Raw genomic sequence first — 26,307 nt, 5'->3', positions numbered from 1 at the left:
TATGTTTTGTATAATTAGTTTATTTACAAAAAAGAACTCAAATTATAAGATATCCATCTTCCATCTTTCTTACCAAACATAAAATTAGCTACCCTTAACCACCTCTCAATTTGCAACCAAACACGAGAATAAGGATATCTCTAATCATATGGTTAGGTATATCCTTAGCCAGCTAACCTTGCCCACGAACCAAACGCTCCCGTAAATGCGCTCCTCCGGTCCTCTTCGCGCGGCCAATTTACTAGTACTACTCTACTTGATGCAGGTTAATTCGCCCTCTTATTTCTGTTTTAGAGCGTACGTACCCGTAAACTAGGCCATCTCTAGCGCGTGTATACAGTGAGAAATACTCCCAACTCCCAAGGATGTAATCCAACTGACCATGCATACGCCAACACGATCACTTTGAGCTAATAATAATCAAATTGGAATTTTTTTTTCCGGAGAAGTTGGTGACAAACTGACGATATCGGCAGGTAGCTAGCTAGCTAGGGATAGCACACAACCCAATACAATCGAAACAGACCCAAAACTCTACCTGCAGCAGCTACATACAGTACGTACTCCACAGTGCAGGAGATTAATTAATAATTAACCAATCATTTAATTTTTTCTTCTTCATACTTTCCCACACCTCCTATCCTAATTCATAAGTACTGATTAAGAACAGTACATGCATCTTATAACGAATGTTCCAACAGGAAAGGGAAGTGCCCTCCGAGCTTATGATGGAGTAGCTAGCTGAGCTGACAAGAGAGGAGACGATGATGATGAGGTGCATGGTATTGCTTGCTTAGCCGAAGAATCCGGTGTTGCTCCAGACGGCGTCGCGCACCCGGCTGAGGTCGCGCCCTTTCAGCGTCCTCCCCACGCCCTCGAACACCGACGGCGCAGCCGTGCCGCGCCCGCTGCTCCGTGCCTGGGCCTGCAGGTACTCGTGCGGCGCCATCCACTCCCCCTCCTCCTCACGGCAGCTCACGCCGTAGCCGTGCTGTTCGCCGCCAGACCCAGCCGGGAACCTGGCCGCCGGCCACTCGGGCACCCTGACAGGCGCCGAGCTCGCCACGTGATGATGGTGGCGCCCGGCCGGCGTGGACGCCGTTGCCTCAAACGCCAGCGACAGGCCCCCTGCGGTCCACCGCCCGCGACGGTCCTGCTCAGGTTGCCTGGCGCTGCCGGTGGAGCGGTTGGAGTCGGGCGCAGGCGCCGCGAGCACCGACCAGACGTCCTCCTCGTCGAGGTCGGCGAGGTGATCGGCGGCGCCGGCGACGTGGTGACCGCTGGCCTGGACGGGGTAGAGCAGCCGCTCTGATCCGTACCTGCAGCTGCGGCCCTTCCCCATGGATCGATATCACTGGTTGGCTAGCTAGCTAGCTTCGGGAAACTGGAATCAACTAGCTCCCTCCCTCCCTCCCTCCGTATATATGAAAGGATGGATGGCAAGCAAAGCAAAGAAAAGAAACGAAACGAAGAATCTTTGCTACTGGCTAGCTAGAGATGAAACGAATGATTGAAGCTTTTTAATCAACTCACACAAAGCCTACTATATATACTGTCTGCCGTGTACACAAAACCAACTTTCCCCCCCAAAAAAAGTTTAAGGAAAAAATGAGAGCAAGGCTACGAGTAGGCCCTGTGGATGGGAAGAACTCCACTCAATGGAGTGGAATGGAATCCATGGGCGGGCAGCCGCTATATATATACAGCCGAGCGGGGCGCAACTTGCTGTGTAGGATCTCCGTGTGCGCGAGGCAGTTTGGGCGGCCGTGACGTCGGCACAGCAGCGAGGTGAGATGGAGACGAGCTGCCCACGTGACTGCCAGCATGGTGTGGGCCCGCAGGCGTAACCTGTTGTGACCTCACACGTGTCCGTTTGTCCACCTGGGCCCACGGAGTTGCCAGCTACATGGTGCCACGTACGACTCAGGGTGGACCCCCGCGCGCATGTCACCAGGCAATGCGTGCATTGCATTCTCGTCCTTTTCCACCCGGGACCGAGAGGACGCATGCTGCATGCATGCTGCATGCATGCATGCATGTAGTATTCTACTCACAGGTTCATACAGTACATACAACATGTCAAAATACAAATAAAAAAAAGTTCATACATACGAATATACAAAAAATATACAAAAAAAGGGGGTTCATTCATACAAGTAGTAGTACAATTTGAGTCGGGGTTAATTTTAAAAATTGTTGTGGGCTAATGATGTGGTGACATCCTTATGTAATCATGAACAGACGCACTTGGAAAAGACGACGAGTGTAAGGGTTTAAAACAGGGGCACGCACACAACACATTGGACGGTTCACAGGGTGCAAGGACCACCGGTCGTCATGAGTGAGCCCCTTTTGTCTTAATTTGAGTGCATAGCTAGCTAGCAGTACACATCTACTACGTGTTTCTTTTGGCTCTTGGCTTATCTCTCTCGACAATCTTCCATCATCAACGTACTTACTAAGTGACAAACGACATTTCATGTGAACTGAGTATACACATGCAAGCCAGCTAGCTAGCTCTTCACTGCAAACACACGAATTGCAAATGGCTAGAGACTAACATTGGATTTTTGACATGCATGGTGTGTCTGATTTTAAACTTCAAATTAGAGCAGGAGTTGGAATGTCAAAAACTATCTTGTACTCCCTCCATATAAAAGCGTTCATGACGCTCTTATATTTCTTTACGGAGGGAGTATGTATATAAAACCTAATAATTATGAGGGCCCCAGTGAAAAAACAATTTGCACCAGCCCATGAACATCTAACACGCGTACATTAAGTGCAAATGTACCAATGCTACGGCCTACAACCCGGATGATCTCTCAAACTAACGCTCGCTTATCTTCCTCCACAAAACGTGCTTGGCCCTGTCGCCCCGTCTATTCGCATGAACCACCGCGGCCTCCAATCGCAAGTCATCTCCTACGCGGAAATTGATGATTCCGTCTATTCGTAAATTGATGATTCCATCTGCAGTTCCGATCTGCAAGTGACACTAAAGTCCATCTACCCACCTAATTGATCCAATGGAGCAAGAGATTTAGGGGTGTTTGGTTTCAGGGACTTTTTTGTGTTGGGACTAAAAAAAGTCCCTAGCAAACCAAACAGGATGGGATTTTTTTGGTGCTTTTTGCTAAAAGTACTTAGAAGCACCTCCTTGAAAGTCTTTTTCAAAAAGTCTTAGGGACTAGAAAAAGTCCTAGGACTAGAGAACCAAACACCACCTTAACAACCTAAATTCCTGCTCTTTTTTATCTTAAGATTTGATTAATTTTTTCGACAAAGGACATTTCATTATCTTAAGATTTGTTTAATGTGTTGATATTTTTTTATAATTGCTTATTTAGTTATGATGCATCGGCTAATACGATTCTTATTTATGTGAGTTTACAAAAAAAATATACACACATTAATTAGTATGAGCCATTTATTTTGAGAGGTATATTAAGATAATTCAAAACAGTGCCGGTCTAATCTGCACCTGGTGAGCAGTAAAAACACAAAAAAATAGCAAAAAAACCCTAATTGTTTTTGCCATGCAAGATGCTCAGGTGCGTGATGCCAGTGCATATTTTTGAGGTGTCTGGACATTCAAGGACCTCGTGCAAAAAAGAAAAAATCAGCGCCAAACAGTGCTTTTTTAAAATGTTTCTCAAACACTCAGAATTTGTTTTTTCTTTTTTTACCACGATCTCCTCGAATGTCCAAACTTCATCAATTTTGCACGGACATCACGCACATAAGTATCTTGCACGCCAAAAAATACATCATTTTTTCGAAAAAAAATTCCTGCTATTTTTGTCGATTTTACTGTTTATCAGCAAAAACATCTGAGCTCGGGAGGCAAAACGTCCGGTATATTAGTACTACTTCGTTCTTGGATGGATGCACCAGTGCTACTTGTACGTGTTGACAATGATGATCTTTCTTCCTGGCTTCACCCCTGCAAGACATGCATAGCCAAAGGCAAAGAAACAAAATATAATTGCCAATAAAACTTCGGCGAAATACATGGCAGGGGATTATAGACGAACGGAACAATGGAGACGTCTGGAACAGTAGTGTTGTGATCGACTGGGCGGAATGGCAGGTACAGGTGAAGTGTGTGTAGCTATCGGGACAAAAGCAAGCTTCAGCCCTATCCACCAACATGTCTGGCTAGCTGTGTGCTGTGTGGTCTCCTCCTATAATCAGTTGCCCATTCACATCAAGCACACTATTTGGAATTAGGCACAATCATGATCCGTCATTGTCTTGGAACACAGCCATATATATGTAGAAAAAATGTACTACTATATTTGAGCATTATTGGCCACTCCAGACCGAGTGCAAATACTCTCTATATAAACTAATATAAGATTCTCATAAAAAAGACTAATATAAAATCTTTTAGATCACTAACAAAGGGAGTATTTGCTATTTTGCAGCTACTCCTATACTTCATTATATGTGAACGTATACTCTTTCTATAATTTTTTTGAACACTATACTCTTTCCATAATACCAAACTGTTATAGGTTAATGGCCATGCAGTTTTACTAATTTAATTGTCCTTCTTTTTCATGAGAAAATTGGTAACCGCGCACTGGAACTCGCAGCTGGACGTTGGATCCTCTGACTTTACAATCCCTGTCATACCCTGCCTTTGAGTCACTGACAGGTGGGCCCCATGCTCTGTGTGATCCATGTGTCAGTGACTCAAAGATAGGCTAGGCCACAACAAGGGATCCTCGTCCGAACTCGCAAGGGTTAGCAATCCATGTATTCTCTGCAATGATCAAAGAAGCTTCCACAGGTCGCAATGATGAATCAATATTTCATTGGCGCATATAAAAGATTTGAAAAGTAAAATAGTCTTACACGATAATTATAAGTGAACAAGATTCCATAGGCTACATCACATCATGGACAACACTGATATACTAGCAATTAAAGTTAATTTGTAGGTAATGTTGTTGTCTAGCAGTAGCTCATGACCGGACAACCAAACCTACACATACCACTGATTTATAACCGAAAAATGATTTCCCCTCGCTTTAGATTATAAAGCAATTTCCACCGAACACATGATAACTGCTGGGGCCAACAACTCATCAAGCCCAAAAGAAAAAAAAAGACTAAATGCCAACAATGGCAGCTTGACAAAGCATAGATGATCCGCCACCGATGCGCCCTCTGGATTCGTCCTACCGCACACCAAGGCTTTGCTCCACCGCGTGCCAAGCAGCACCTCCAAGAAGGGATGCGACGTCGACGACGCTGCTGTCCGAACATATCCTTGGGTTTCCCCTGGTACGCGGAACGGAGTGGGGATGGGCAACACCGACGCCCTTCATGAAGGAAAGGTGGCACCCGCAGGCGCCACTGTGTCGGAGCAGGAAGAACCCGCAGGGATATCTCCCGCATCCCAACCACCACTACCTGCCGACTGGAGCCAACCATCCATCTTGACCCGCCAGCTTACGCCACCACAGCCTTGAGATCATCCATGCCGCCTCACTGAGAACGCCATCACGAGGCCTAGAGGGTGGAGAAAGGGACGTCAGGAGACAGGAGGGGCAGCACCGGAGCCGAGCCGGAGGGAACCACCTCCACCGCCATTGTGCAGGATGCCTGTGCCTTCCGCAATGTCGTGGTAGCCGGACGGACGCGGCAAGAACGACACACCAGGCCACCCGGGCCCGGCTGAGCCCATCTTGGGCTCGCAAAGCCGCTGCCACCCCTCTGCAGCCAGTTGACAGCAGCGCCGCCAGCACCCAGCCGCCCTACACCCCACACCACCTCCAGGGATCACCGCCGCCGATGGAGAAGCCGCCGGCCCACCCCAGCCCAGAAGGGGCCCGAAAGGGCCCAGATCTGCGCCAGACTAGCACCGCCACCCCGCACCACCACGTCGATCCGCCGCCAATGACGGCGTCGCCGCGCAGTCGACCCCCCAACACGCGCGCCGGGTCGCCCCGCCGCCGCGTCGGACCACTGCCGCCTAGGAGCACCACCCAACACCACTCCGCCTCGCGCAGGAGGGACACCGGGAGGGGAAAAGCAGCGGGCCGCCGCCGCCGCCCGGGCAGAGCCCGACGACGCACGCCGACGACGGCTGGAGGAGGTTGGGTGGAGGGGCCGCTGGGGAGGAAGGGAGAAGGGCGTGGCCGGCCGCCCGAGGGGGACGGATGCAGTCACGAGAGGGGGGGAGGGGGAGAATTAAGACCATAGTCTGATGACACCTACCACCGATTTATAAAGGTAAAAATTATTTTGTCTGCAACATGTGCAACAACTTAATTGTGTGGTTGGTAACTTCGGTGTCATAATTTGAGCCAAAAAACACTTTGCTGTTATAATAACAAATTTCTTAGTTCTAAACTTAAAATGAAAACTAAACAAAAGATTTGCCTCATTTATTAAACAAGGAGAAGGTGAAATACAAGGTTCAAAGGCTCAACTCATTGCCCAACAGAACGTTATTACATCACTGAACTACTCTCGCGGTATGATATTTCTCAAATGCTCGACACCCATCTTGACCCAGAGCCTCGACTCTTCTCAATGCTCTTGAGGATGTAGAATGGAGGTGTCGACTTCTTTATGAAGACTTTGACATTCCACTCGCTCGTTCCAAATTACCCAACTAACAAGCATGGTGAGAAACAATGCCATGGCCTTCTGGTGCATGATGTTTGGTCTCGACATATTTGTTGGGGAACACAATCTTTCAAAAAAAATCCTATGATCACGCAAGATCTATCTAGGAGATTCATAGCAACGAGAGAGGAGAGTGTGTCCACGTACCCTCGTAGACTGAAAGAGGAATCGTTTAGTAACGCGGTTGATGTAGTCGAACGTCTTTGCGATCCAACCGATCAAGTACCGAACGGACGGCACCTCCGCGATCTGCACACGTTCAGCTCGGTGACGTTCCTCATACTCTTGATCAAGCTGAGGCCGAGGGTGAGTTGTGTCAGCACGACGGTGTGTTGACAATGATGATGAAGTTACCGACGCAGGGCTTCGCCTAAGCACTACGACAATATGACCGAGGTGGAAAACTATGGAGGGGGGCACCGCACACGGCTAAAGATCAACTTGTGTGTCCATGGGATGCCCCCTCCCCCATATATAAAGGAGAGAGGAGGGGAGGGCCGGTCGGCCCCTAGGGCGCGCCCCAAGAGGGGGAATCCTACTCCTAGTAGGAGTAGGTTCCCCCTTTCCTAGTCCAACTAGGAGAAGAAGGAAGGAGAGGGAGAGGGGAGGGAAAGAGGGGCCGCACCCTCCTACATATTCTACAAAGATCTTTATTGGTCAAACCGCATAACAATATATGTTGTTCCCTTTGTCATCGGTATGTTACTTACCCGAGATTCGATTATCGGTATCATCATACCTAGTTCAATCTCATTACCGGCAAGTCTCTTTACTCGTTCCGTAATGCATCATCCCGCAACTAACTCATTAGTCACATTGCTTGCAAGGCTCATAGTGATGTGCATTACCGAGAGGGCCCAGAGATACCTCTCTGATACACGGAGTGAAAAATCCTAATATCGATCTATGCCAACTCAACAAACACCATCGGAGACACCTGTAGAGCATCTTTATAATCACCCAGTTACGTTGTGACGTTTGATAGCACACAATGTGTTCCTCCAGTATTCGGGAGTTGCATAATCGCATAGTCATAGGAACATGTATAAGTCATGAAGAAAGCAATAGCAATAAACTAAATGATCATGGTGCTAAGCTAATAGATGGGTCTAGTCCATCACATCATTCTCTAATGATGTGATTCCGTTCATCAAATGACAACACATGTCCATGGCTAGGAAACTTAACCATCTTTGATTAACGAGCTAGTCAAGTAGAGGCATACTAGGGACACTCTGTTTGTCTATGTATTCACACATGTACTAAGTTTCCGGTTAATACAATTCTAGCATGAATAATAAACATTTATCATGATATAAGGAAATATAAATAACAACTTTATTATTGCCTCTAGGGCATAATTCCTTCAGGTTGAAACACATAAGCATCGCAGCCCCAAACTTTAAGAAACGACAACTTGGGTTTCTTGCCAAACCACGGTTCATATGGTGTCGTCTCAACGGATTTTTATGATGCCCTATTTAACGTGAATGCAGCCGTCTCTAAAGCATAACCCCAAAATGATAGCGGTAAATCAGTAAGAGATGTTGGAAATATGGCAGGTACTATAATTAATATAATTCCAAATTTATGTGAGACTGATGACAAGGACAGATCTAACAGATTTATACATGCAATTACGTAGATGAAATCTAACAGAGTAAATGAAAAGGACATGGACTGAAGTCAACAAGATCACATAAAATATAACTGATCACAAAAGGATTTCTTACAGCGGGGTTGATGATGAGATCGCAGTGCAGACGGAGATGTCGATGGAGAGTTGATGATGAAGAGATCGCAGTGCAGACGGAGATGTCGATGGAGAGTTGATGATGAACTGATTGCAGTGAAGACGGATGTAGTCAAGGAAGATAGAGCAGTCATGCGGATGCACTGCCTAGAAACTTTATCGCCCGGCTACCCGTGCAGGTTGCAGATGCTGGGGAAAGTCCAGAGACTACTGCTCTCCTCGCCCTGCTGCACGGCAGGGAGAGGATCGACGAAGGTCGACGGCGGCGGCGCAGATGAGAACGCTTTAGGGTTGTGTGTTTCCTCCAGAGTCTCTGGCGAGAAGGACATCTCCCTCTTATAGACTCGGATGGATAATCCCCACGCTGCACGATCTGCCTATATCCTAGGATCCGCCCCCTTGGATATCTCCATCACGAACGAATCTGTAACCACACGTAAACGTGCGAGTCTATCCTCGGTTCGTGCATGAGACAGACGCGGGTGGATAAGAGTAAAAACTGCGCGATGAAAAATAATAAAAAATGCATTTTATTAGGCCACGGTCGCGCTTGCCTCGCCAAAGTCACAAGTCACGCGTAATTAAACGTGAATAAATGCAAAATGCGAGCGACCGCATGCGCGCGTGTGGGCGTGTGATGTATACTTGCATCTTTAGTTATCCCAATCAAGAGAACCACGAGAGGCCTCCTTATATGCAGGTAGAACTCTTGCTCCCTTAGCGATGTGGGACTAAACTCCCACATGGCTGTCCACCCCCTTGACTTCTCTCCAATTCCGAAATTAATTTGGGCCCAATCTGAGTAGAAAGCCCATTAATTCCAACAATCCCCACCAAGAAGTCAAGGTCTACAATTTGTTCTCATCTGGCTTTTATATACCGGTTTTTAAAGTATAGACCCATCTCGGGTTGATCTATACCTAGTACTCCATGATCCACTCCTCTTACAACTAGGCAATGGACACTGCCTTGAATTGCCAGTCTTGTGTAGAAGATATTCACCTGAAGGCATCACTGATACTAGGCCGCCTTGATCCACGCCTAAGGTTTGGAGCATTACGGTCGTGCTCCCTAGTCCTTTAATGAGCTCATTAGAGATCACCCAAATCTCATGTACTGCGACCTCACAGTTAAGCTCACATAGGTGTGTTCTTTCAAGAATACCCTGCAGGACGGTATCTTTCTGAAGTGTTTCGGCATTAGAACATATTAAGACAGAAGTCAGCCTCCCATGCATTACTTAGAGTACTCATCTCAGCGGGAAATGGAAAGATACATATGTACTCTCTCCTGTTGCTCTAACAACTTGTTTTTTCCTTTTCCTAATTCACGGGATCTCCGATCACATAGGCCGGGTTTCTGTAGTCGTGCAACTCAGGTGGGTCTCAAGCCCATTTCCCTTGATGCTCCATCTATCACTGAACGTGATAGCCCCTTTGTAAAAAGATCCACCAGGTTTTTAGTAGTGTTAATATAATCAACGGCGATCACTCCTTTACGTCTCAAGTTCCTGACAGATTTGATACGCCGTTTCACATGTCTTGATGACTTCAGATTATCCTTCGAACTTTTAACCTTAGTGATCACGGTTTGGTTATCACAATTCAGAAGGATGGCCGGAATTGGTTTTTCAACCATTGGGAAATCACTCAAGAGTTCATGCAGCCACTCTGCCTCAATAGTAGCTGTGTCAAGTGCTACAAGCTCAACCTCCATATTAGACCTCATCAAGATAGTCTGCTGGCGAGACCTCCAAGAGATTGCAGCACCGCCAAAACTAAATATATATCCACTAGTGGCTTTGATCTCATCTGCATCTGAGATCCAATTTGCATCACTATACCCTTCTGGTACATCAGGGCACCCTTTATAGTGTAGTCCATACGTTGTGGTTCCTCTCAAATACCTCATTACTCGTTCTAGTGCAGTCTAGTGATCATTTCCCGGATTTGAATTAAACCGGCTCAAACTTGCTAACCGCAAATGAAATGTCAGGTCTAGTTGCAGAAGCAAGGTACATGAGGGAACCAACAATCTGAGAGTATTTTAGCTGCTCGACCCCTTGTCCTCTGTTCTTTCGAAGCTTTAGACTTGGGTCATAAGGAGTTGGAGATGTTCTAGAGTCCTTAAAACCAAACCGACTCAGGATTTTCTCCACATAATGTGACTGACTTAATGTAATCCCATTCTCATTCATTTGCATCTTTATGTTTAAAATAACATCTGCCTCTCCCAAATCTTTCATATCAAAGTTTTGAGACAAGAAGGATTTAACATCATTTATAACATCCATATCGGTCCCAAAAATTAATGTCATCAACGTATAAGCATAAGATTACACCCTTACCCCCACCATATTTATAGTACACACATTCGTCTCCTTCATTCACCACAAAGCCTGCCAAAGTAAGAGTTTTGTCAAATTTTTCATGCCACTGCTTCGGCGCCTTCTTGAGGCCATAGAGTGATTTCTTCAATCTACACACCATGTTCTCTTGCCCGGTTGCTACAAAACCATCAGGTTGCTGCATATAAATTTCCTCATCAAGCTCTCCATTTAGGAAAGCTGTCTTCACATCCATTTGATGGATTAGGAATTTATAAGAGGCTGCTAGTGCAATCAGCACCCGAATTGTACTCATCCTAGCAACAGGCGAGTATGTATCAAAGAAATCCTCACCTTCCTTTTGGGTAAAACTCTTGGCCACTAGTCTAGCCTTATACTTTTCAATGGTACCATCAGGTCTTAACTTCCTTTTAAATATCCATTTGCAACCAATATGTTTACAACCCATCAGTCGTGGACAGATTTCCCATGTTTCTTTAGTGAGAATGGAATCCATTTCACTTTGGACTGCCTCCTTCCAATCATCAGCATCTAGGGATGCATATGCTTCAGAAAGAGTTCCGGGAACATCATCCACGAGGTACACAACAAAGTCATCTCCAAAGGACTTTTTAGTCCGTTGTCTCTTGCTCCTTCTGGGAGCTACTTCACTATCATCCTCCTCATTTGGATTATACGGAGTTACGAAAGGAGTATTTTCCGGTTCAGGTTCGGGTTCAAGTTCTCTCTGCATAGTTGGTTGACTAGTGGATGCTCTATTCTCCTTCATTGGAAAGATGTTCTCAAAGAAGGTAGCGTCTCGAGATTCTATCACAGTGTTAGTGTGCACATCCAAAAACTCGGACTTGACTACCAAGAATCTATAAGCATTGCTATTATGTGCATAACCCAAAAAGATACAATCAACAGTCTTAGGTCCCAATTTTCGTTTCTTGCATACAGGTACATTAACCTTGGCTAAACAGCCCCAAGCACGTGAGAAATGCAGAGTTGGTTTGTGTCCTTTCCATCCTTCATATGGAGTTGTATGTCCTTTTGATGAAGGAACTCTGTTGAGAACATAACATGCAGCCAACACAGCCTCTCCCCACCATGACTTAGATAAACCGGCACTGAACAACATGGCATTTACCAAGTCCGTAAGTGTTCGGTTTTTACATTCAGCCACTCCATTTGATTGGGGTGAGTAGGGAGGGGTTACTTCATGGATAATTCCATGTTCCGCACAAAATTCAGCAAACTCATGTGAGACATACTCTCCTCCTCTGTCAGACCTTAAGCGTTTGATCTTCTTCTCTAATTGGTTTTCTACCTCAGCTTTGTAGATCTTAAAGCAATTCAACGCCTCATCTTTCATTTTTACTAGATAAATATGACACCACTTAGTCGCATCATCTATCAATGTCATCATATATCTTTTCCCTGCCTTAGTTAAAACTCCATTCATCTCACACAAATCTGAATGGATTAAATCTAGAGGTGAAAGGCTTTTCTCCCCAATAGGATTAAACGTCTTTCGGGGTTGCTTTGCTTGCAGACAAGCCTGACACTTAGATCCACGGGCTATGGAAACATTCGGAATTAAATTAAGCTTGCATATCGAACAATGCGATCAAAATTTTTATGACATAAATGAGAGTGCCAAACAGCAACATCTCCAACATTCATTCCAGAATATGAAGAACAAGATAAATTGTTTACGACATTACAGTTGTCTAGAATAGAAAGGCGGAACAAGCCTCCGCTGTTATAGCCTTTTCCGATAAACAAACCAAATTTCGAAATAACAAATTTATTTGACTCAAACACCAGCTTGTAGCCATCACGGCACAGCAGCGAACCAGAAAGCAGGTTCCTATTTATTCCTGGGACATGTCGGACGTTCTTCAGCGACAAAGTCTTCCCCAAGGTAAGCCTTAGGTCAACTCTACCGGTTCCACGAACGACTGCCCTTGTTTCATTCCCCATCATGATGGTGGAACCGCTGCAAGCCTGATAAGAAGAAAACAAGTTGTAGTCAGCACAAACATGCACATTAGCTCCAGTATCTATCCACCAATCAGTGGATTGACATGCAATAAGGACACTAGGGACATACCCAGATCCTCCACCTGCCTCGCTAACGACAACATTCGCAGATGGCTGGCCTCCTTCCTTCCTGCAGTTGCGCATGCGGCACTTCCTGGCTATGTGCCCAGGCTCACCTCACACGAAGCAGTTGAACTCACCCTTTTTCATTCGTATTCTTAAAACTGGTGGTTTGTTTTGCCTTCCCTTTGTTCTTGTAATTCTTTGCACCGGAACTGCCAGCCCAACTTTGGACGACATTGGCATTGAGAATCGGCTGGGAAGGAACTTTTTCCGCATCTTTCACTCTAGCCTTTTCCTCAACATCAAGAGTGGCGATGAGACTTTTGAAAGTCATCACCTCCCTCTTGTGTTTGAGAGTGGTGGCAAAGGTCCTCCAAGATGGAGGTAACTTGGCAATAATGCCCTCCACCACAAACTTGTCAGGCAGAACGGCTCCAAAACCAGCGAGTTCCCCCACCATAAGCTGGATCTCATGGGCTTGTGTCACAACCGAATTATTATTGGCCATCTTAAAATCGTGATACAGCTCATTAACATATAGTTCACGCCAGCATCCGACTCTCCATATTTCCTGTCGAGCGCTTCCCAAACAAGGGCAGGACTGGCAAAGTTCATATATATATGTCACAAAGCTGATCGGTCATAAGGGAGAGCAGGCAGCCCATGGCCGTGTCCAAAGACACCTCAAAGTCACGCTGTTGTTCCTGCGTGAGTGGCCTCTCAACGGTGGATGAAAACACCCACCACAAGTTCATGCTCATAAGCCAGAACTTCACACGGGTCTGTCATCTTTTGAAGTTCTCACCCCAAACCTCTCAGGTTTCATCACATCGCTTGGTCCAGCCATTGCACAGTAATAAAGTTTCTGGACTGTTGGAAATATGGTAGGTACTATAATTAATATAATTCCAAATTTATGTGAGACAGGTGACAAGGACAGATCTAACAGATTTATACATGCAATTACGTAGATGAAATCTAACAGAGTAAATGAAAAGGACATGGACTGAAGTCCCATAACAAGATCACATAAAATATAACCGAGCACAAAAGGATTTCTTACAGCGGGGTTGATGATGAGATCACAGTGCAGACGGAGGTGTCGATGGAGAGTTTACTATGAAGAGATCGCAGTGCAGATGGAGATGTCGATGGAGAGTTGATGATGAACTAATCGCAGTGCAGACGGACGTAGTCAAGGAAGATGGAGCAACCATGCGGATGCACTGCCCAGAAACTTTATCGCCCGGCTACCCGTGCAGGTCACAGATGCCGGGGAAAGTCCGAAGACTACTGCTCTCCTCACCCCACTGCACGACAGGGAGAGGATCGGCGAAGGTCGATGGCGGAGGCGGAGATGAGAACGGTTTAGGGTTGTGTATTACCTCCAGAGTCTCTAGCGAGAAGGACGTGTCCCTCTTATAGACTCGGATGGATAATCCCCACGCATCACGAGCTGCCTATATCCTAGGATCCGCCCCCTTCGATATCCCCATCACGAACGAACCTGTAACCGCACGTAAATGTGCGAGTCTATCCTTGGTTCGTGTGTGAGACAGACGTGGGTGGATAAGAGTAAAAACTGCGCGGTGAAAAATAACAAAAAATGCATTTTATTAGGCCACGGCCGCGCTCGCCTCGCCAAAGTCACAAGTCACAAGTCACGCTTAATTAATGAGAGGGGAGAGTATCGTCTACGTACCCTCGTAGACCGTAAGCGGAAGCGTTAAGACAATGCAGTTGATGTAGTCGTACATCTTCACGATCGTCCGATCTAGTACCGAAGATACGGCACCTCCGTGATCTGCACACGTTCGGCTCGGTGACGTCTCGCAAACTCACGATCCAGTAGAGCTTCGAGGGAGAGCTTCGTCAGCACGACGGCGTGATGATGGTGATGATGTTGCTACCGGAACAGGGCTTCGCCTAAGCACCGCTACGATATTACCGACGTGTATTATGGTGGAGGGGCATCGCACACGGCTAAAGATCAATGATCAACTTGTGTGTCTATGGGGTGCTCCCCTCCCTGTATATAAAGGAGTGGAGGAGGGGGAGGGGGCCGGCCTCTCTAGGCGCGCTCCAAGGGAGTCCTACTCCCATCGGGAGTAGGATTCCCCCCTTCCCTATGTTGGTTCTAGGAGAGAAGGACGGAGGAGGAAGAAGGAAGGAAAGGGGGGGCTTCCCAATTCGGATTGGGCTTGGGGGGGGGGCGCCCCCTCCTTTTCTCCTTTCCCCTCTCTCCCACTAAGGCCCAATAAGGCCCATATACCTCCCGGGGGGGTTCCGGTAACGTCCCAGTGCTCCGGTATACTCCCGATTTCACCCGGAACCATTCCGATGTCCAAACATAGGCTTGCAATATATCCGATATTTACGTCTCGACCATTTCGAGACTCCTCGTCATGTCCATGATCAAATCCGGGACTCCGAACTATCTTCGATACATCAAAACACATAAACTCGTAATACCGATCGTCACGAACGTTAAGCGTGCGGACCCTACGGGTTCGAGAACTATGTAGACATGACCGAGACATGTCTCCGGTCAATAACCAATAACGGAACCTGGATGCTCATATTGGTCCCTACATATTCTATGAAGATCTTTATCGGTCAAACCACATAACGATATACGTAGTTCCCTTTGTCATCGGTATGTTACTTGTCTGAGATTCGATCGTCGGTATCTCAATACCTAGTTCAATCTCGTTACCGGCAAGTCACTTTACTCGTTCCATAATGCTACATCCTGTAACTAACTCATTAGCTACATTGCTTGCAAGGCTTATAGTGATGTACATTACTGAGAGGGCCCAGAGATACCTCTATGACAATCGGAGTGACAAATCCTAATCTTGATCCATGCCAACTCAACAAACACCATCGGAGACACCTGTAGAGCACCTTTATAATCACCCAGTTACGTTGTGACGTTTGGTAGCACACAAAGTGTTCCTCCGATATTCGGAAGTTGCATGATCTCATAGTCATAGGAACATGTATAGTTATGGAGAAAGCAATAGCAACAAACTAAACGATCATCGTGCTAAGCTAACGGATGGGTCAAGTCAATCACATCATTCTCTAATGATGTGATCCCGTTAATCAATGACAACTCATGTCTATGGTTAGGAAACATAACCATCATTGATTCAACGAGCTAGTCTAGTAGAGGCAAACTAGTGACACTCTGTTTGTCTATGTATTCACACATGTACTAAGTTCCCGGTTAACACAATTCTAGCATGAATAATAAACATTTATCATGATATAAGGAAATATAAATAACAAATTTATTATTGCCTCTAGGGCATATTTCCTTCAGTCACCCACTTGCACTAGAGTCAATAATCTAGATTACATTGTAATGATTCTAACACCCATGGAGTCTTGGTGCTGATAATGTGTAACGCCCCAGATATAACTTTCCCAATTTGTACTCCAACTCTTGCCGTTTCCGGGTTAAGTTATATTTATTTCCTCGGGTTCGGGTTTTGTCTCCGTGTGTTGTTTTCTTTTTCATGCATCTCATATCATGTCATCATGTGCATTGCATTTACATACGTGTTCATCTCATGCATTCGAGCTTTTTCCCCGTTGTCCGTTTTGCATTCCGGCGCTTCGTTTTCCTCCGGTGGTCATTTCTACCTTTCTTTCGTGTGTGGGGGTTAAACATTTCCGGATTGGACCGAGACTTGCCATGCGGCCTTGGTTTACTACCGGTAGACCGCCTGTCAAGTTTCGTATCATTTGGACTTCGTTCGATACTCCAACGGTTAACCGAGGGACCGAAAAGGCCTCGAATGTGTTGCAGCCCAACATCCCTCAAATTTGGCCCAAAACCCACCAAACTCTGCTCCATGTCCTAGAGCGTTCGATCACGATCGCGTGGCCGAAAACCGTACCTCATTTGGACTCTCCTAGCTCTACTTATGCCTATTTATACCCCCTCCATTCGGATCTTCTTCCCCGTCCAAACCCTAGTCTAAAAAAAAACTCCAGATCCGCGCCGACGGACGTGTCCGCCCCCGGCCGGACAGCGTCCGCCGCCGCAGCCCGCCACTCGCCGCGCGCCACGTGGCGCGGACCACATCGCCCCCGCCGCCGGGCCCGAAGCCCACAGCCGGCCCCCGCCGCCGCCTCCGCGGGCCACTCCCTCCGCCGCCCCGCGCCGCCGTCTTCTACCGCCCCCGCCACCGCGGCTCCATCGCCGCCGGCAGCCGCCAACGTCACCGGCGAGCCCCGCCATCGCCGCCCAGCCGCCGGCCGGCGACCGCCGCCCCGGCCACCGCCCGAGCCGGCCCGTGCCAAGGCCGGCCTCTTCCTCTCCTTCCCCGGCTCCTCCTCTACTTCCCCGGCACCGGCGAGCTCCGGCAAGAGCTCCGGTGAGCACGACCTCGACTCCGGTGATCTCGGGATCCGTGCGTGAACAGTGCTCTCAGATCTGAATCTGGGAGGATCGGTTGACTTTCGTCCCTAACCCTAGTTTTTTTATGCATACTTTGACCGCCCGTAACTTTGCATCCGTAGCTCCGATTTGGGCATATAATATATCAAAATCTTCGTCTCGACATGTACATCATTCCATTCCATTGCATCATTTGCATTTGAGTTCATCTTGATGCCCAAAATGCTGTTAGAAGGAGGCTTCGTGAGTTAAATTGCAGATCCGTTAGTTCATCATGCACTTTTGTCATTTTTGCCATGTTTAATTCGTGCATGATATGCCTGTGCCCCTTTGGGATGAATTGTTAAGAATTTTGTCTTCTTTCCAGAAGTGCCACCCATGCATTTTTAGGATGTGTGTGTTGTCTTGTGCAAGTTTGCGAAGAGAGGTACCTGAGATTGCTGATTTCAGGGACTTAGTGATTTTCACCAAGTCTGAGATATTTTAGTTCATGATGCCATATGTCGAGCTTGTTTCCTAGTAATCCGTGCCTCTTTTGAGGATGATCAGTAAGGGAGTTTTGATATTTATGTTATGCTCTATCCATCCATATCTTTGTTTGCATATGTGGAGTGCTCTGGGTTGACTCAATCAAGCTCAACTTTTGCTTCGTTGTTAATCTGGGAAGATCGTCAACTTGTTTGCGATTTTGCCGATGCTACCGTTAGTGTTCCATGCATTCTATGCCTTTGTTCTTGCCATATGTAGCTAGAATATTGTGCCTTCTTGCTGGTTATATGCTTGCCTTGCTATGACTTGCACCATGGTGAGTGCATCGAGCTCGTTTACATGCCTTCGTGAGTTAAATTTCAGCATGTCTCAGTTTTCACAAAGTCTGAAAACTGATTGTGTTTTATGCTATGTTCGTGTGCCCGTTAATATATTTTATGAACCCTTTTGGCCCCAGGTCACTTTGGGTCTTTTGTTAATCTTGTTGAGTAGCTCCATTCCATATTCTTACTTGTCATGTTCAGGTCATTTATCATGTTGTTTTCCTGCTCCGAAGAGAGCATCGTGATCTGAAATTTCAGACTAGTGTTAATTTCACTAAGTCTGAAATCTGTTTTGCATTTGCATTTTTGCCATGCTTGTTTGAACCTCATAATGGATGAATTGGCCGTGGCTCAGTGCTAGTCTTTTGTTAAGCATCTTGTGTACATCACTGCCATGTATTTTGTTGTCATGTTTGGTGGCTGTAGCATGTTCTTTTCGTTGCATTTAGATGCCTACTTGCTGTAAATCGCAGACCGGTGTCATATCTTAAAACGCTTGCCATTTCCAAACCGTAACTCCGATTCCAATGATCTTTATATCGTTTTCAAGCGATTTCACCCCCTCTATCCAGTGGCACCCTTGGAATTCCAAGTTGAGTCCAGGTTCATGCATTTCCTGTCATATCTTGCATTTTGCATCCCGCATCGCATCCCGCATAGCATATCATCATTTCATCATATTGCTTGGTCTTGCACGTGGTTGATTGTATCCTTGTTGCTTGTTTGTCTTGTTGGGTAGGGCCGGGAGACGAGTTCGCTAACGAGGAGCCCGTTGAGTGTGCTTTTGAGGATCCAGTCAACTCTGACGACTGTGCAGGCAAGATGATCATACCCTCGAAATCACTACTATCTTTGCTATGCTAGTTTGCTCGCTCTTGACATGCCAATGCTACGATGCCTACCTTTTGCTTGTCAGCCTCCCAATTTCCATGTTGAACCTCTAACCCACCATTGTCCTAGCAAACCGTTGATTGGCTATGTTACCGCTTTACTCAGCCCCTCTTATAGCGTTGCTAGTTGTAGGTGAAGATTGGAGCCGTTCCTTCTTGGAACATTTATTTACTTGTTGGGATATCATTATATTGCTATGTTATCTTAATGCATCTATATACTTGGTAAAGGGTGGAAGGCTCGGCCTCTCGCCTAGTGTTCTGTTCCACTCTTGCCGTCCTAGTTTCCGTCATATCGGTGTTATGTTCCCGGATTTTGCGTTCCTCACGCGGTTGGGTTATAATGGGAACCCCTTGATAGTTCACCTTGATTAAAGCTTTTCCAGCAATGCCCAACCTTGGTTTTACCATTTGCCACCTAGCCTTTTCTTTCCCTTGGGTTCTGCAGACTCAAGGGTCATCTTATTTTAACCCCCCCGGGCCAGTGCTCCTCTGAGTGTTGGTCCACCTGTCAGCTACCGGTGGCCACCAGGGGCAACTCTGGGCTGGCCTACCCGTACCTAAGACAATCTGAGTGTGCCCTGAGAAAGAGATATGTGCAGCTCCTATCGGGATTTGTCGGCACATTCGGGCGGTGTTGCTGGTCTTGTTTTAACCTGTCGAAGTGTCTTGAGTTACCGAGATACCGAGTCTGATCGGAACGTCTTGGGAGGAGGTCTATTCCTTCGTTGACCATGAGAGCTTGTCATGGGCTAAGTTGGGACCCCCTTGCAGGGATTGAACTTTCGAAAGCCGTGCCCGCGGTTATGGGCAGATGGGAATTTGTTAATGTCCGGTTGTAGATAACTTGAACCTTAATTAATTAAAATGAATCAACTGAGTGTGTTGTCGTGATGGCCTCTTCTCGGCGGAGTCCGGGAAGTGGACACGGTGTTGGAGTAATGCTTGCGCAGGTTGTTCCTTCTAGTTTCTCGCTCGCTCTTTGCCTCCTCTTCTCTCTCTCCTTTGCGAATAAGTTAGCCACCATATATGCTAGTCGCTTGCTGCAGCTCCACATATACTTGCCTTATCCTGTCCTATAAGCTTAAATAGTCTTGATCGCGTGGGTGTGAGATTGCTGAGTCCCTGTGGCTCACAGATACTACAACTCCAGATGCAGGTCCAGGTGATTCCGCTCCGGTTGACGATTACGAGCTCAAGTGGGAGTTCGACGAGGACTCTCAGCGATACTACGTGTCTTTTCCGGATGATCAGTAGTGGTGCCTAGTTGGGGTTATCGATTCAGGGCCTTGTCGCATGTTGGGGGTCTTTTTCTATTTTGGCACCGTAGTCGGGCCATGAGTGATTTGTATGATGGATGTTATTTATGTACTTTGATGTGACGTGGCGAGTGTAAGCCAACTATGTACCTCCCCTTTATATTATTTATGTACATGGGATGTGTGATGATTTCCTGACTTGCGACATTGCTTTCAATGCGGTTATGCCTCTAAGTCGTGCCTCGACACGTGGGAGATATAGCCGCATCGAGGGCGTTACATAATGTTTTGCTCGTGAGAGAGGCTTAGTCAATGGGTCTACAACATTCAGATCCGTATGTATCTTGCAAATCTCTATGTCTCCCTCCTTGACTTGATCGCGGATGGAATTGAAGCGTCTCTTGATGTGCTCGGTTCTCTTATGAAATCTGGATTCCTTTGCCAAGGCAATTGCACCAGTATTGTCACAAAAGATTTTCATTGGTATCTCCCTGCTAAACTGTTAGCAAGGCACACATCAGGTCTGGTACACAGCATTGCATACATGATAGAGCCTATGGCTGAAGCATAGGGAACAATTTTCATTTTCTCTCTATCTTCTGAAGTGGTCGGGCATTGAGTCTGACTCAACTTCACACCTTGTAATACATGCAAGAACCCTTTCTTTGCCTGATCCATTTTGAACTTCTTGAAAACTTTATCAAGGTATGTGATACGTCTCCGACGTATCTATAATTTTTGATTGCTCCATGCTATATTATCTACTGTTTTGGACTATATTGGGCTTTATTTTCCACTTTTATATTATTTTTGGGACTAACCTATTAACCAGAGGCCCAGCCCAGAATTGTTGTTTTTTTTGCCTATTTCAGTGTTTTGAAGAAACGAAATATCAAACGGAGTCCAAACGGAATAAAACCTTCGGGAACGTGATTTTCTCACCGAACGTGATCCAGGAGATTTGAACCCTGCTCCAAGGAACAAAGGAGGCGGTCACAAGGGTGGGGGGCGCCCCCCCTAGGGCGCGCCCCCTGCCTCGTGGGCCCCTCGGTGCTCCTCCGGCATACTTCTTCCTCCTATATATACACACGTACCCCCAAATGATCAGAACAGGAGCCAAAAACCTAATTCCACCGCCGCAACTTTCTGTATCCATGAGATCCCATCTTGGGGCCTGTTCAGGAGCTCCGCCGGAAGAGGGCCGTCATCACGGAGGGCTTCTACATCATACTAGCCCCTCTGATGAAGTTTGAGTAGTTTACCTCAGACCTTCGGGGTCCATAGTTAGTAGCTAGATGGCTTCTTCTCTCTCTTTGAATCTCAATACAAAGTTCTCCCCCTCTCTTATGGAGATCTATTCGATGTAATCTTCTTTTTGCGGTGTGTTTGTTGAGACCGATGAATTGTGGGTTTATGATCAAGTCTATCTATGAATAATATTTGAATCTTCTCTGAATTCTTTTATGTATGATTGGTTATCTTTGCAAGTCTCTTCAAATTATCCGTTTGGTTTGGCCAACTAGATTGGTAGTTCTTGCCATGGGAGAAGTGATTAGCTTTGGGTTCGATCTTGCGGTGTCCTTTCCCAGTGACAGAAGGGGAAGCAAGGCACGTATTGTATCGTTGCCATCGAGGATAACAAGATGGGGTTTATTTCATATTGCATGAATTTATCTCTCTACATCATGTCATCTTGCTTAAGGCGTTACTCTGTTTTTAACTTAATACTCTAGATGCATGCTGGATAGAGGTCAATGAGTGGAGTAATAGTAGTAGATGCAGAATCGTTTCGGTCTACTTCTCTTGGACGTGATGCCTATATACATGATCATGCCTAGATATTCTCATAACTATGCTCAATTCTGTCAATTGCTCAACAGTAATTTGTTCATCCACCGTAGAATACTTATGCTCTTGAGAGAAGCCACTAGTGAAACCTATGGCCCCCGGGTCTATTCTCATCATATCAATCTCCATCACTTTAATCTTGCTTTGCTTTTTTACTTTGCCTTTACTTTTTACTTTGCATCTTTATACCAAAAATACCAAAAATATTATATCTATCAGATCTCACTCTAGTAAGTGACCGTGAAGGGATTGACAACCCCTAATCGCGTTGGTTGCGAGTAGCTATCGTTTTGTGCAGGTACGAGGGACTTGAGCGTGGCCTCCTACTGGATTGATACCTTGGTTCTCAAAAACCGAGGGAAATACTTACGCCACTCTGCTGCATCATCCCTTCCTCTTCGGGGAAAACCAACGCAAGCTCAAGACGTAGCAAGAAGGATTTCTGGCACCGTTGCCGGGGAGTCTACGCAAAAAGTCAACATACCAAGTACCCATCACAATCCCTATCTCTCGCATTACATTATTTGCCATTTGCCTCTCGTTTTCCTCTCCCCCAAATTCACCCTTGCCGTTTTATTCGCCCTCTCTCTCTCTATACTCCCTCTCTATTTGCCTCTTTTGCCCGCTTGCTTTTTGTTTGCTCGTGTGTTAGATTGCTTGTTTGTCGCGATGGCTCAATATACTACCAAATTGTGTGACTTCACCAATACCAATAATAATGATTTCCTTAGCACTCCGATTTCTCCTCTTACCGATGCTGAATCTTGATGAAACTGAATATGATCTTCCTTTACCTAGAAGGCATTCTAAAACTTCGGAGTATTTAGATCTTAATGATGAAATTGATGAAAGTGGAATTGAAAAAAATAAAAATCTAGATGTTGCTAAACCCACTATATTGGATTTCAAGGAATTTAATTATGAAAGTTGCTCTTTAATTGATTGTATTTCCTTATTGCAATCCGTGCTAAATTCTCCACATGCTTATAGTCAAAATAAAGCCTTTGCCGAACATATTGTTGATGCCTTGATGCAATTTTATGAAGAAAAACTTGAGTTGAAAGTTTATATCCCTAGAAAACTCTATGATGAGTGGGAACCAACTATTAAAATTAAAATTAAAGATCATGAGTTTTATGCTCTGTGTGATTTGGGTGCTAGTGTCTCTACTATTCCCAAGACTTTGTGTGATTTGCTAGATTTCCGTAATTTTGATGATTGCTCTCTAAACTTGCATCTTGCGGATTCCACTATTAAGAAACCTATGGGAAGGATTAATGATGTTCTTATTGTTGCAAATAGGAATTATGTGCCCGTAGATTTCATTGTTCTTGATATAGATTGCAATCCTTCTTGCCCTATTATTCTTGGTAGACCTTTCCTTAGAACGGTTGGTGCGATTATTGATATGAAGGAAGGGAATATTAGATTTAAATTTCCATTAAAAAGGGCATGGAACACTTTCCTAGAAATAAAATAAAATTACCATATTAAACTATCATGAGAGCCACTTATGGATTGCCTACCAAAGATGGCAATACCTAGATCTATCCTCGCTTTTATGCCTAGCTAGGGGCGTTAAACGATAGCGCTTGTTGGGAGGCAACCCAATTTTATTTTTATTCCTTGCCTTTTGCTCCTGCTTAGTAATAAATAAATTATTTAGCCTCTGTTTTGGTTGTGTTTTTTGTGTTTAATTAGTGTTTGTGCCAAGTAGAACCGTTGGGAAGACTTGGGGAAAGTCGTTGAACTTGCTGTAAAAAACAGAAACTTTAGCGCTCACGAGAACTGCTGTCATTTTTATTTGAAGAGTGCTATTTAGTTAATTATTTTTTCAGATGATTAATATATAAATTCCTCACGTCCATAAATTTATTTTAGAATTTTTGGGGTTCCAGATCTTGCGCTAGCTACAGATTACTACAGACTGTTCTGTTTTTGACAGATTCTGTTTTTCGTGTGTTGTTTGCTTATTTTGATGAATCTATGGTTAGTAAAATAGTTTATAATCCATAGAGAAGTTGGAATACAGTAAGTTTAACACCAATATAAATAAATAATTAGTTCATTATAGTACCTTGAAGTGGTCTTTTGTTTTCTTTCGCTAACGGAGCTCACGAGTTTTCTATTTTGAGTTTTGTGTTGTGAAGTTTTCAAGTTTTGGGTGAATTCTTTTGATGGATCATGGAACAAGGAGTGGAAAGAGACTAAGCTTGGGGATTCCCATGGCACCCCCAAGATAATCCAAGGACACCAAGAAGTCAAAGCTTGGGGATGCCCCGGAAGGCATCCCCTCTTTCGTCCACTTCCATCGGTAATTTACTTGGAGCTATATTTTTTTTCACCAACATGATATGTGTTTTGCTTGGAGAGTCTTGTATTATTTGTGTCTTTGTGTCTTAGTATGCCACAATCATCCTTGCTATACACACCTTTTGAGAGAGCCATACATGAATTAAAATTTGATAGAATACTCTATGTGCTTCACTTATATCTTTTGAGCTAAGTAGTTTTGCTCTATGTGCTTCACTTATATCTTTTGAGCCATGTAGTTTTGCTCTATGTGCTTCACTTATATCTTTTGAGCGTTATAATTTTGCTCTATGTGCTTCACTTAGATCTTTTAGAGCACGGTGGTGGATTTGTTTTAAAGAAACTATTGATCTCTCATGCATCACTTAAATTATTTTGAGAGTCTCTTAATAGAATGGTAATTTGCTTAATAATAATATGCTTGGTATTCAAGATTTGTGAAACTTTCTTTTGAGTGTGTTGAATACTAAGAAAATATTGAAGCATGATAATTGTTTTGAGATATGGAGGTGATAATATTAAAGTCATGCTAGTTGAGTAGTTGTGAATTTAAAGAATACTTGTGTTAAAGTTTGTGATTCCCGTAGCATGCACGTATGGTGAACCGTTATGTGATGAAGTCGGAGCATGATTTATTTATTGATTGTCTTCCTTATGAGTGGCGGTCGGGGACGAGCGATGGTCTTTTCCTACCAATCTATCCCCCTAGGAGCATGCGCGTAATACTTTGCTTTGATAACTTCTAGATTTTTGCAATAAGTATATGAGTTCTTTATGACTAATGTTGAGTCCATGGATCATACGCACTCTCACCCTTCCACCTTTGCTAGCCTCTCTAATACCGCACACTTTTCGCCGGTATCATACACCTACCATATACCTTCCTCAAAACAGCCACCATACCTACCTATTATGGCATTTCCATAGCCATTCCGAGATATATTGCCATGCAACTTTCCACTGTTCCATTTATCATGACACACTCCATCATTGTCATGTTGCATATCCCGGTACACCGCCAGAGGCATTCATATAGAGTCATATTTTGTTCTAAGTATTGCGTTGTAAGAAAAATAAAAGTGTGATGATCATCATTATTAGAGCATTGTCCCAGTGAGGAAAGAATGATGGAGACTATGATTCCCCCATAAGTCGGGATGAGACTCCGGACGAAAAATAAAAAAATAAATAAAAGAGGCCAAAGAAGCCCAAATAAAAAGAGGCCATAAAAAAAGGCCCAAAAAATATATAAATAAAAAAATGAGAAAAAAAGAGAGAAGGGACAATGTTACTATCCTTTTACCACACTTGTACTTCAAAGTAGCACCATGATCTTCATAGTAGAGAGTCTCTCATGTTATCACTTTCATATACTAGTGGGAATTTTACATTATAGAACTTGGCTTGTATATTCCAATGATGGGCTTCCTCAAATTGCCCTAGGTCTTCATGAGCAAGCAAGTTGGATGCACACCCACTTAGTTTCTTTTTGAGCTTTCATATACTTATAGCTCTAGTGCATCCGTTGCATGGCAATCCCTACTCACTCACATTGATATCTATTGATGGGCATCTCCATAGCCCGTTGATACGCCTAGTTGATATGAGACTATCTTCTCCTTTTTGTCTTCTCCACAACCACCATTCTATTCCACCTATAGTGCTATATCCATGGCTCACGCTCATGTATTGCGTGAAGATTGAATTTTTTTTGAAAAAGTTAGAGTATGAAACAATTGCTTGGCTTGTCATCGGGGTTGTGCATGATTTAAATACTTTGTGTGGTGAAGATGGAGCATAGCCAGACTATATGATTTTGTAGGGATAACTTTCTTTGGCCATGTTATTTTGAGAAGACATAATTGCTTTATTAGTATGCTTGAAGTATTATTATTTTTATGTCAATATAAACTTTTGTCTTGAATCTTTCTAATCTGA

The 26,307-nt window shown here is 44.9% G+C and overlaps 1 protein-coding gene across 1 annotated transcript; it reads right to left on the bottom strand.

Moving 5' to 3' along the window:
* Nucleotides 1-404: 404 nt before the first annotated feature.
* On the bottom strand, nucleotides 405-1,664 carry LOC125541603 (protein S40-6-like). The gene has a single exon (XM_048704967.2). The coding sequence runs from the start codon at nucleotides 1,340-1,342 to the stop codon at nucleotides 794-796; it is 549 nt and encodes a 182-aa protein (XP_048560924.1). The 5' UTR covers nucleotides 1,343-1,664; the 3' UTR covers nucleotides 405-793.
* Between the last annotated feature and the right edge of the window lie 24,643 nt (nucleotides 1,665-26,307).

This window comes from Triticum urartu, chromosome 2A (genome assembly GCF_056163025.1).
Source record: "Triticum urartu cultivar PI428250 chromosome 2A, HENAU_Tu73, whole genome shotgun sequence".
NCBI classification, from domain to species: domain Eukaryota; kingdom Viridiplantae; phylum Streptophyta; class Magnoliopsida; order Poales; family Poaceae; genus Triticum; species Triticum urartu.
Note: the sequence above shows the minus strand (reverse complement) of the source record. Positions and strands in the feature narration are given on the sequence as shown.

Bases quoted from the DNA above. Each gene is read 5' to 3' on its own strand.
- LOC125541603 (XM_048704967.2), bottom strand. From the start codon at position 1,342: ATGGGGAAGGGCCGCAGCTGCAGGTACGGATCAGAGCGGCTGCTCTAC.